A 10816-nucleotide genomic window follows, 5' to 3' on the forward strand; every position below is an offset into this window, starting at 1 on the left:
CATGCATATTTTTGCCAACATGAGTCGTCCTGCTTGTCCGTTATGGTGCTTGCAAGCATGTTGCCATGCTATGATGAATGGCTGCTGGTGTTTCTTACAATAAAATGTTCATTGTATGGTGATCACCACAGGAAAAACTATGGCACCAAGAAGGCCACATCAAGAGGTGCAGGCAAAGAAGCTAGTTGGAAAGAAGCATGGGTCAGATCTCAGGAGGGGCACGGGGGAGGCTTCGCCTGTAAAAGTTCCTCGTTGTAGGCCTCGGCTAAGGGAGAAGGAGTTAAAGCAAACGGAGAATCAGCCTTCTCCATGCTCAGGCAATATGGCCCAAGTGGAGACACCAAAATCAGCAAATCCGCGCCTAAGAAAGAAGTTGGAAGGCATGTTTGAAGAGCCTGATCAGAATGAAAATGAAGTGGATGAGAAGAAGGCTGGAAGAGCTAAGGCAAACAAAAAGAACCTTGATAAAGAAAAAGTTGGTGAAGGCAAGAGGGATCAGCCGTGTGTCGAGACGGTGGGCGACGGAGCGCAAAACAATATGGATTCTTTGAAGGGAGAAGGAGATAGAGGCATTGGTGCATCCTCGGCCATGGTTGAACCCTTGCCATATGTTGAGGTCTTCTTGCCTGATGGAAGGCTTGCACGGCAATGTCGAGCGAGCGATCATTGCCCTTAGCAGTTCCACTTTGAGTTGGTTCGATTGCGGATGGAGAGGCATCTAAAGACAGAGCATGGGCTTGATGTGGTCATTCCCCTTCGCAAGGGAGGTAGGCGTTCCAATGCTGAAATGGGCTCAAGAGCAAAACCGCCAAATTCAAGAGATAGTGCACAATGGCACAAGCAAGCAAAGATGCGCTTCGAGGATAGAGATAGGAAGTTTGCATTAAATCTGAAAAAAACAGAGCGCCTTCATCGTCTTCGAGCGACTGAGAAGTGGGATAAGCTCAGGCCTGAGTTTAGAAGAGTCTCAAAGGTCGAGTTTGTTGAGAAGATTGTCAAAGAGCGCATGGCAGCCTACCTCGCATCCTCAAAAGAGCGCATGGATCGCATCCAGCAGCAAATCGACGAAGGTTATGAAAAGAATGTGAGTACCATGGCCACTCCTTCGAGTTTACATATTATTGCATCATGCTTTATTATTACATTTGGTGTTGCATGTTTGCTTTGTTAGTCCTAGTTCACTTGAAGGTGGATTGTTTGCCCGAATGCGATCCTAGTTTATTGAGACGGGTTTAGGTCCACATTGAGATTTCTCCCGTTAAATGGATGATTTAGGCATAATGACCTTGGAGATTATCCTTGCAAACCATTTACCATTAATGAGTTGAGGCAGGTTTGCTTGCCTAGTCCCAGCTTATCTTAAGGTGCATTGTTTGCTAGAAGTTGTCCTAGTTTATTGAAAAACTCATGGCGACTCTACCAAGTTTACATATTATTGCGGCATGGCTTAATACTACATTTGTTGTGGCATGCTTGCTTTGCATGGTCCACTTTGTTGTGGCATCCTAGTTCAAGGTGGATTTTTTGCCCAAAAGCGGCCTAGTTTACTGAGAGCAGTTTAGATTCACATTGCACTAGATCCCGTTTGAATGGCTAATTTAGGCCCGATGAAGTCTATGACTACTTGTGTTAAGGCATGTTTGCTTTCTTGGTCCGAGTTTACAAGGCAATGCATTAATTACTTGTGGTTGAGGCATGTTTGCTTTCTTCGTCCTAGTTACAAGGCAGTGCATTGTTTGCTGCTAGTTGTCCTAGTTTACAGGGCAGTGCATTGTTTGCCGGTAGTTGCCCTAGTTTACCGATGGCTTTCGGAGGAATTTTAAGCTAATTCTCGACATCTTGATTGAAATCATTTTATGTAAAATTGCTTGTTTCTTACAGGCTGCTTGTGGTTTTATCTGGTACTGGTTTTTTGGCTACATTCATTTGAACATGCTGGGTTCAATGGGGGACTAACTTGTGGTTTTATTTGGTGATTGAATGCAGAGGCGGCTCAAGGTTTTACCTCCTTGGTTAAATGTCATGATGGATGACATTGAGGACAGCCAGCCCATGGACAACTTCAAGGGCAAGGTTGAAGAGTAAGAAGAGGAGGATGCGGATGATTTTCAGTCGGACCGAGAAGATGAAGAGGACGGACATTATGAGTGGATGGAGGATGAAGACATCAAGGAGGATAAAGATGGCCAAGAAGACAAAGAGCAATGCAGGGAGGAGGAGGGGAGAGCAAGCAACGCGAAAGAGGACTCCGCTGACTCCGCTGACTCGACTTCCCTTGGGCTTGGAGATACACCGCCCTCACTGCCTCTTGAGATTGTGGACACAAAGGAGGTGCCTGCTGCAAATACAGATACATTTAGCCGGTTTGCATCCATGACGCTCAACGTTGATCTTGTGCACGAGGAGGTAGTGGAACATCTTCCTAATTGCATTAGTGGCATGCATTATTTCGTTGTTATTCTTGGCAGGTTTACGGTGTCAAATTTGTTCGACTGATTTGGCGTAAAATCTTCTTTTAACCATGCAGGGAATTGTGAAACAACATAGACCAAAGCTGCAAATTTGTTCGTCAATGAAGACTCGGGTGGTTGTTGATGTCTCAACCCCACTTGGTGCAGCGGCAACCACACATGTGTCTCTGAATTTTGCCATACAAAATGGCCAGGTAAGAGTTATGGAAGAAGGGGGAGGTAGGGTTGTCACGACACGAGGAAACATTGCAGCTGCCAGGTGGGTACAAGTCATGAGCTGGTTTACTTACTGGTTTACGGTTTAATTGCTTGCTGGTTTTTTTGGGCCTCTTTTTCTTCTATAAAACTTGCACGCTAAGCCTTGATTGTTATCGCATGTTAAGCTTGGCTCTATTGCATGCATTACTTTCACCTCCGACCGGTTCAAGTTATCAGTTAATGTAGATCAGCGATTAGTAATTGACATATTGCGTGGCGAGGCCAGTAGTAGGACTATTGACTTGTTTGGCCAGTAAGTTCTCTCTTGCCCTGATCATTGTAAATGGCTGTACACACATATAGGATTGCATGTGTTTTAATTTGGAAACTGAAATCTTTGCACAAGTGGATGGAGCACACCTTGCCTCCGACCATCCTAAGGAAAGTATACTTTGTCGATTCGCTTTGGTTTACAATGGAGGGACGTATTCTGTCCAATTTTCTTCAGGGGCAATTTAGCGGTGTTGACATGTCAGAGCTGGTCTTTTGCTTTTGGCCAGTCATTTGCAGGTATTTCAGGGTGACATAATGCTTTGTATGGTGAATTCTGAACTAATTCTCATTCGTAACACTAACAATGTGTGCTTGAAGGCATCACTGGACTCTTTTTGCTCTCTACTTGAATAGGGGAGCAAGGCTCTCCGATTGCCTGGCAAGAAGCACTATCTGATTCATTTTGATTCCCTCAAGGGTTTGACAAACCCTTTCGAGTGCCTAGAGCAAGTGCAAAGGTTGGTTTTCATCATGTGATTGTTGTGCCCAACAGATGTGGTTAAATTCAGCTAACCTGGTTTGTTGTATGGTTGTGCCTTAGTGGCCTTCGAAGCCTGGCAGAATTTGTACATGACAACTATATTCGACGTGCTTTGGATGATTCCAAGGAAGAGATTGAGCTCAAAGTTGTGGATGTGCCTCAACAGACAAATGCGATCAATTGCGGATTTTATGTCATGAGGATCATGAGGTGAGATCATGCTACACTGTGCAATAGTGTCGACAGGTTGTTAGGGAGGGTCATTGCATGGACTAACATACGGCACTGTTCTGCAGGGAACTGATTGCAGGTGGATTGGAAGACCGGCCTGGGCGACATTGGCTTACAAAGGATTGGTTCGAGGACATGGACGTATGCACTCTGAGGGTGCAGCTGCATGATTGGTGCTTACGTTGTTTGGCGGAGGTCTAGAGACGCATGAGCAATAGCACGCTCGGGGGCTGGTGTTTTGGGAGCATATCCAACATATGAACTCAATTGACACTGTACTTATACAACGGTGTACTTTATGGATTTTGAGCCCTCCGTTTTGAGCGGATCTAAGTGAATGTTTTTTGTTGTAAACCGGCTTACCTAGCTACGTATTCATGCGCAATGTAGCACACCCTTTGGATGTTTTAATTAAGTCTACGTAATGATCAGCCTTATGTTTCAATCTCATTGTCAATTTATTTTGTCGTAGTGCTGTTATTTTGTCAATTTACAATTGCTCATTATGGGTTGTGGTATGTGTTGGTACCATTCATGAATGTGGTTAAGTTGAATCAGCTGGAATGAACCGCCTTAGGTGTTGTGGTGAGATGTTATTGGTGGCTCTTAGTATTGCTAAGGTGTTTGGAGCATGCATATATTCTATTTTTTTATCTCTTTAAGTGTGGTTGTTGGCTCGGATTGCGTTGTGGGTGTTGAGAAGCTCCATGAGCGGTGAGAGCGTGACATTGTCATAGCCGGCATTGTAGTCCAAGTGGGGTGTTTGTTGAGTTTACACATATGGATTTCCTTTGCTTCAGATTTAGCAAGCAGGTTAAACACATTTTAAGCTCGTCGTAGCTAAGTTTTGTATACATTTGTTGGAATCTCTTTCTTGTCAGAATGTCAGCGATTGAAACTCTCCCTCTCTCTTTGTAATGTTTTAATAATTTGATTGCTCATAGAGAATAGCAACTCTTAACTTGTGTGTTTTATCTTTGGTGGATTTATTATCCTCGGAAAAGCAAAGGTGCTTGTATTAAAAATGACAAACTGACAACCCTTTGTTGGCATACCATGTAGGCACATTGTGGTTGCAAACTTAAAGGACGATACATAGTATTTGTGTGCATTGGCATTGTGGTTTATTTTGTTCAATGGATTAAATTGTCACCTAACCAATCAAACAAATGCATGGCCAGATTATACATACGAATAGTGCAGCACAAAGTTCATCTCGGCATTGGTGAGTGAAAAATGCATCATATAAATGCAAAGGCATTATTCACTACATGGTTATGACACAAAGCCTAACAGAAAAACATCTCAAACCTTGCACCTTGAATGGTCAAAATACGGTGAAAGTATACGATGGAGCCACTCTTTGCAAGGGTCTATGTTGCCCAACTTATGGCACTGCAGTAAGCATTCACTTTCTCCAGCCTCTTAAGCATGAAACCAACCGCAGTGCTCAAGAATGGTCAAACAAAACATCATCCTTCCATCCCCAGTAACGTAAATAGTCGGTGATCGTAAATGTCTTGATCTCTGGTGCGGCACACACCTCATATATGGGCGGCAAAACAACTCACTCGCATGTATGGAAAGAATCCAAAAAACATCAAAAAATAAAAAAGGAAATTAACCCTCTAACCCAAAAACTGTAAATTGTTGGATGCCATAAATGCCATTGATGCTTCAGATACCAAAAACTGTAAATAATCAGATACCAAAAACGCTAAATGTTTGCAAGTGAAATCAGCTTAGAAATCAGATCAGCCTCAATGTGCCTGCCAAACGCTCACAAACTGGTCATCAAATCAGCCCAGCAGATTGCATAAGGGAGAAACCTGCTACATGTCTCTCATGTAGAGAGAACCATTCGCTGCTGGGACGCAAGGACTGCCTTGAGTACTGACCCATCAAGCAAGCAGATTGTGAAGCTTCTCTCTTCTGTGGGAACCTCGCCAGCTTTGCAACAGACAATCATCCCTTTTTGGATGCTCTCACCAAAGAGGGTGACATGACGATTAAGCAAGCTCGACTCTGCTCCACCTGGGGCACGTCTGAGCAATAACGAAAGGAGGGCATGGCATGTATGGCATGAAATGCTCTCCAATGGATCCAGCATGAGAGTTTTGCTGCAACAATGAGGACAATGTATTCGAGGCTTTCTTTGAAAGCGGACTCGACTCTGTCCACGCTGATGCTTGCGTCGCAAAACACCAGTAGTTGGACCTTTAGATGGTGGCAGGTCGGCCTCGAGAACCTGTTCCTTGCTGGCTCCACTTGCTTCTACGGGCATCCCATGCCCGAGTCGAGTTAGAGTAACGTGAGCTTGGACTTGCTTGATCGAGCCCTTTGCTGGTAGCTCAATCTCCTTTGGGATGATCAAGGCGGCGAGACTATCTCGTGAAAGATTTAGTTGCATTAGTATGGTTGGCTTCAAAGAGCTATCACATTGCACCAACTGCTCTTCTAGACTCTGCAAGATGCTTCTCATGTCATAGATGCAGCTACCAATCTCATTGTCTATGTTGCTGACAACTGTCTCCGCTACATCGAAATTGTCATGCTCTAGTGCTATATTGTCTTCCCCTGCTCCAACTATGGGTTGTAGGTCCACATGGCTCAAATCTTGAACGCTATCTACGATGGGGAGAACTTCGTGAAGATGAGGAAAGTGCCTCTCAATTATCAGTCGAAGGCCATATAGATGCTTACATTCTGATCCCCAGTCCGCACAATCGCAGTAGTTGGATTGCATGCTCACATGATACCAGTTTGAGGCCGAAGTAGTGCTAAGGACTTTGAATCGCATGTGTCCTTCCTCTATCACTTCGAGGGTGCTTGGATCTGCTTCAAATCGTTTAAGAATTGATTCGCCTGCTGCTAGCTTTGCTGTATGTTGCTTGCTTGATCCAAAACGACTAAAACGCCCGGAATCAGCTGAACGGTTGTCAAATTGAAACAACATGAGCTCAACATTTGGCAACAGCAAAGGCATACTCTCAAGCGAAAGAGAACCGCTCTTACCAATCTCCTGCTTTTGCTTGAAGAATTCGAGAAGTGTTCCCCCAATATATGTCCCATGCACTGAATCGCCCACCAATGCATTCAACAAGACCAACAGAGACCTGTTTATCTGTGCATTTAGCAAGGTATACTTGACATACTGCCATAATCGCTCAACCAAGTTTGTAGTATCCACATTCCCATGCTGAAATAGACGACCGAATCTTGGCCAACGGCTTCGCCACATGCATGTTTTGCCACACCAGCCAGTGGATACATACCGTCGAATATTTTCATGTGCCTGATACACCTGCAATAGCTCATCACACCTTGCATCAAATATATCCTCACTTGTTGCATGCATCAAATTCGACATGCGATTGTACACATCATCGCGCTTGTCCTTAGGGACCTATGCACAACAACGCCATGTGAGTACGACAATCAATTTGTAGACATGAGCTGACACAAAGAACACATAAAAGAAATGACCAGCTACCTGGGGCAATAGGTTCTCAACCCATGCCTTCTTGACATGAAACCAGCATAGCAAAACTTTACATGCGACTTGTTGCCGCCTTCCATCCTCGTCTTCTCTCCAGCAAAAAGAATCTTGATCCACAACCTTGAGGATGGCTTCGAGCTCTTGCTGGCTCTTATCAATGAAAATGGCTGCGGGCCGAACGTCACCTAACCTTGCAAAGATCATCTTGAACGTGAGCTCTAGGGCCACCTTTTCCTGGCTGGTACCCACATCATTGCTACATAACATCAGCCATATCGGAATCCCTATGCCATTTTGGTTTGGCAAGACTGCACCATAGAGCGGTAGACCATAAATGTTTGTCTTGAAAGTGCTATCCACGGCCCATGAGTTCCGACGAGAGAAACGAAGAGCGACTTGTAGCATCCACTCGTCTTGAATGAGGAGGATGAACGGCCGCTTGTTCTCATCAGGGTTTTGGGGACTGTAAGGCTGCACAAAGATTACCTGTCCATACGAGAAGTATACTTGAGGATGCATGCTCACCCATCCATCTTAAGAAGTTGAGAATGTAGTATTACCTTCTTCAACTCTTGCAAACGTAGAGCCTCGGCAAGCATCGCACCCCATTCAGTACCTACAGAGTTACCTACAGTCAAAAAAAATGTTGGATCAAATGCTATCAAAAACTCAGCAGAGAAAAGGCTTCTTAGAAATTCCAATGGCAAGCTAAGTACCACGAGTGCGCATTTGATGAAACAGCATTTGCACCTCTTTTGGTATCATAAAGAATCTGTGGATTACACGATCCAGCTCAGATGCATTTGCCATGTGAAACCTTTCCTTGGAGATCGACATTTTGGCGACATGGCGGCACATCCCAACATCAAACAAATCATCCATACAGCATGCAACTACAGTTGAATGCACCGGCAAGTGGTAAAGGTCAACACGTGAGCTAGTTATGTGCCCGGCGTGATCGCCATGGATTGCGATAGTCACCCTATCACCATCATGACAGTGTTGAACCACCATCCTAAAAAGGCATCCACACCTCTTTGACTTTCGTTGTTGCCGCTTATCCGCACCTCTCCGATCTATGCTTCCACCTCGATGGCAAATGTATTCTTGTAGCCACTTATATGCTCTATGCCTCTTTGAAGATCTGACTAGGACCAGCCGTGTGTGATGCTTTATCATGATTCTTGTCAACTGTTGCTCGACTTGAGATGTTGTTGTCTCGATTGAAGAGGTTGGACAATTTGCGCTTCTGCTACTAATAGGCATCGCAGCTACATCACAATCAATAATCTTCTCTTTTAGTAAGCATCCACATGCAGTGATTGAGTCTTTTATGTAATCAAGAGGCAACCCATGTTGTCTCTTGTTTGTACACCATTCCTTCTGGACGGCCTTGAGAGTGGCAGCCACTCCAAGATGATTGTCATGTGTCAAAGGGCAATGGGTTGCATGAACAATATGTGCCCAATCTTCCATAAAAATATTCCACTTCTTTAAATCAAAAAATCCCCGAACATCGATCGCTTGAAGCATTGCTAGTGACATGGTCTCTGTCCCTCCCAAATATTTGGCCATTAAGGAGTATGTCATCTCGTCGAAGGAGAAAAATGTTTTTGATGTGTATGAAGACGGATCTAAATCAACCCAAGAGCATTGCGAATGCCAACATACGACTGAGTTGGGACTAGCTCCATTGTTTTGTGGCCAGTAATCCATGCCATTATCCTCGTTGATTGGGCAGTCATCTGACGATTCTCCTTCAGTCGTTGTTTCACCATTGAAATATCCACTCAATGGCCGGTCTTCGATTACATCGATGGGAGGCATCTAATACACAACATCTCTGTCTCTCTGTCTCTCTCTCTCACACACACACAAACACACACACACACACACACTCACACATACTACCTGGTTCAAATCCATGCTGCCTTTGAGCTTCCAATCTCCTACAGAGTCTTCATCTGATTACTATATCAGATACCAGCCTCCCCTTCTCCCGCTCTCATCTCACCTCCGATTATCTCTGATTACCCTGCATTCCGCGAGGGCAAATTTGAAAACGGGATGCCCGCGTGAAAGTAATGCCATGCTGGCCCCCCATTTGCCACTGGGACTCCACCTCAGCCCATTTGCGCCACGTTTCCTTTCCACGTCACCCTCCCGTCCGAGTTTACCTCCCGGCGCCCTCGTTTACCAAAACCCGTCCAAGTTTACTCTTTTTGCCACGTGTAGCGCTCCGATGCCCTCAACCAACGCGCCCCACTTCCGCGCCCTTGATCCCACCGCCTGGGCTTCCTTAAAGCTCCCGTGCCCCTTAGTGCTGAGGGGAGCCGACATGCAGATTTTGCTTTTTTTTAATTATATGTCCGGCCTCCTGTCAGGCAGCCGCTGAAGTGGTTATGAGAGCAGTGGTAGAGTGTTGGCTGGGCTGGTGGGGGGTTCGAATCCGAGTAACCTTTTTGTAAGGGTAGTGGCGCATTCGCTTGAGAGGAGAAAGACGGAATCTCAGAGAGCATAATAGGAAGTAATGAATAAAATAAAAGGGGAGCCAGTAGGAAGGAGCCATATACAATGAATGAGTATGCCTTGATTGATTTGCTGAAAAAATGGTGTGAATTGAACAAGAGGAGCAATGTTGTACCTTTCACCTCATATCGTCTCTTATTCAAAAATCTCCATAACATCTCTCCTTGAAGCTTTCGCCAAAAACTCTATGACCTCGCATCACAAATGAGATTTTGTAGTAGAAGATGTGTGGATATGAAAATTTGCACATTATAATTAGAAGAGAGAGAGATGAGAGATGCATTTCGTGCGTTTACGATGCTTGTACCCATAAAGAAAAGAAAAACCCATACGTATGTATGGTGTGGAGTTGGCACTATTCTCCACATTTATAATAATACCGTAAGGAACGTGCCCTTCCCCCGCCACTTTTATCCCCTTCTGCTTCTCCTCCAGTGTTGGAGAGACTTTCTTATTGTGAAAATACTACAAATTTACAAGAAAGCACTCATTACCGATGTTTTATGAAGACATGTATCATTCCACGTTGCCATGACATCGTGTATTGTCCATGTGTCCCTTTGTTGGGCATCACAAAAATTCTGCAACCCTTGTCACCTTCATCTACAATCTTTTGAATGGAAATGAGGTAAATTCATTGCTTTAATGTGTACATGATGCAATCTAAGTACTTTCGAGATCACATAAAGGAAATCAAAATACGGAATATAAGTGTACCTTTGGTATTGGTCGTGTGGATCAACGCGCAATCTTGGATGGATCCGCTTGTAGACCTTCCTTACATTGTTCCGCCACCTTCTCAATCACATATGTTCTGCCATCGACATCCATATGGCGATTTCTGCAAACTTGTTGACTGTTGCATTCACTTTTTGTATCATGCCTACCATTACCTGTGCTACTTTTGATGTACTTGGTTTCAGGGTATGTTGAATCTGTCTTATTGTCCGTTCGTAGGCTCACACACACACACATACACAAAGTCGTAGTCTTTGGGACACCCCATCTGGCATGCATATCGATCAAAACACCACCAAGCATGACATCTTTCTCCAGGAACCCTCGCTTTGCATC

At 44.5% G+C, this 10816-nt stretch overlaps 1 protein-coding gene and 1 pseudogene across 2 annotated transcripts; one reads left to right on the forward strand and one right to left on the reverse strand.

Annotated features, from left to right (window-relative positions):
- The first annotated feature begins 139 nt into the window (after positions 1–139).
- Positions 140–4093, forward strand: LOC147425501 (uncharacterized; annotated as a pseudogene). The gene is made up of 8 exons (XR_015186384.1): positions 140–1084; positions 1987–2406; positions 2528–2734; positions 2855–2986; positions 3076–3239; positions 3321–3460; positions 3544–3693; positions 3780–4093. The product of XR_015186384.1 is annotated as an uncharacterized LOC147425501 (transcript).
- A 1464-nt stretch (positions 4094–5557) lies between these two features.
- LOC147425502 (uncharacterized) lies at positions 5558–9254 on the reverse strand. The gene is made up of 11 exons (XM_086500073.1): positions 9248–9254; positions 9125–9162; positions 8470–9040; positions 7930–7965; positions 7774–7841; positions 7610–7684; positions 7208–7237; positions 6730–7120; positions 6631–6642; positions 6165–6342; positions 5558–6098 (listed from the first exon to the last, which is right to left on the reverse strand). Exons 1-11 carry the CDS (start codon positions 9252–9254, stop codon positions 5558–5560), a joined length of 1947 nt encoding a protein of 648 aa, XP_086356199.1.
- Between the last annotated feature and the right edge of the window lie 1562 nt (positions 9255–10816).

The sequence above is a fragment of the Adiantum capillus-veneris genome, chromosome 25 (assembly GCF_014529385.1).
Source record: "Adiantum capillus-veneris isolate H3 chromosome 25, ASM1452938v2, whole genome shotgun sequence".
NCBI lineage: Eukaryota > Viridiplantae > Streptophyta > Polypodiopsida > Polypodiales > Pteridaceae > Adiantum > Adiantum capillus-veneris.

Coding starts and splice junctions, on each gene's coding strand:
- LOC147425502 (XM_086500073.1), bottom strand. Junction 9,041..9,124: donor GCAGCATGGATTTGAACCAG/GTAGTATGTGTG, acceptor GTTGTGTATTAG/ATGCCTCCCATCGATGTAAT. Junction 7,685..7,773: donor GTTTGCAAGAGTTGAAGAAG/GTAATACTACAT, acceptor ATCTTTGTGCAG/CCTTACAGTCCCCAAAACCC.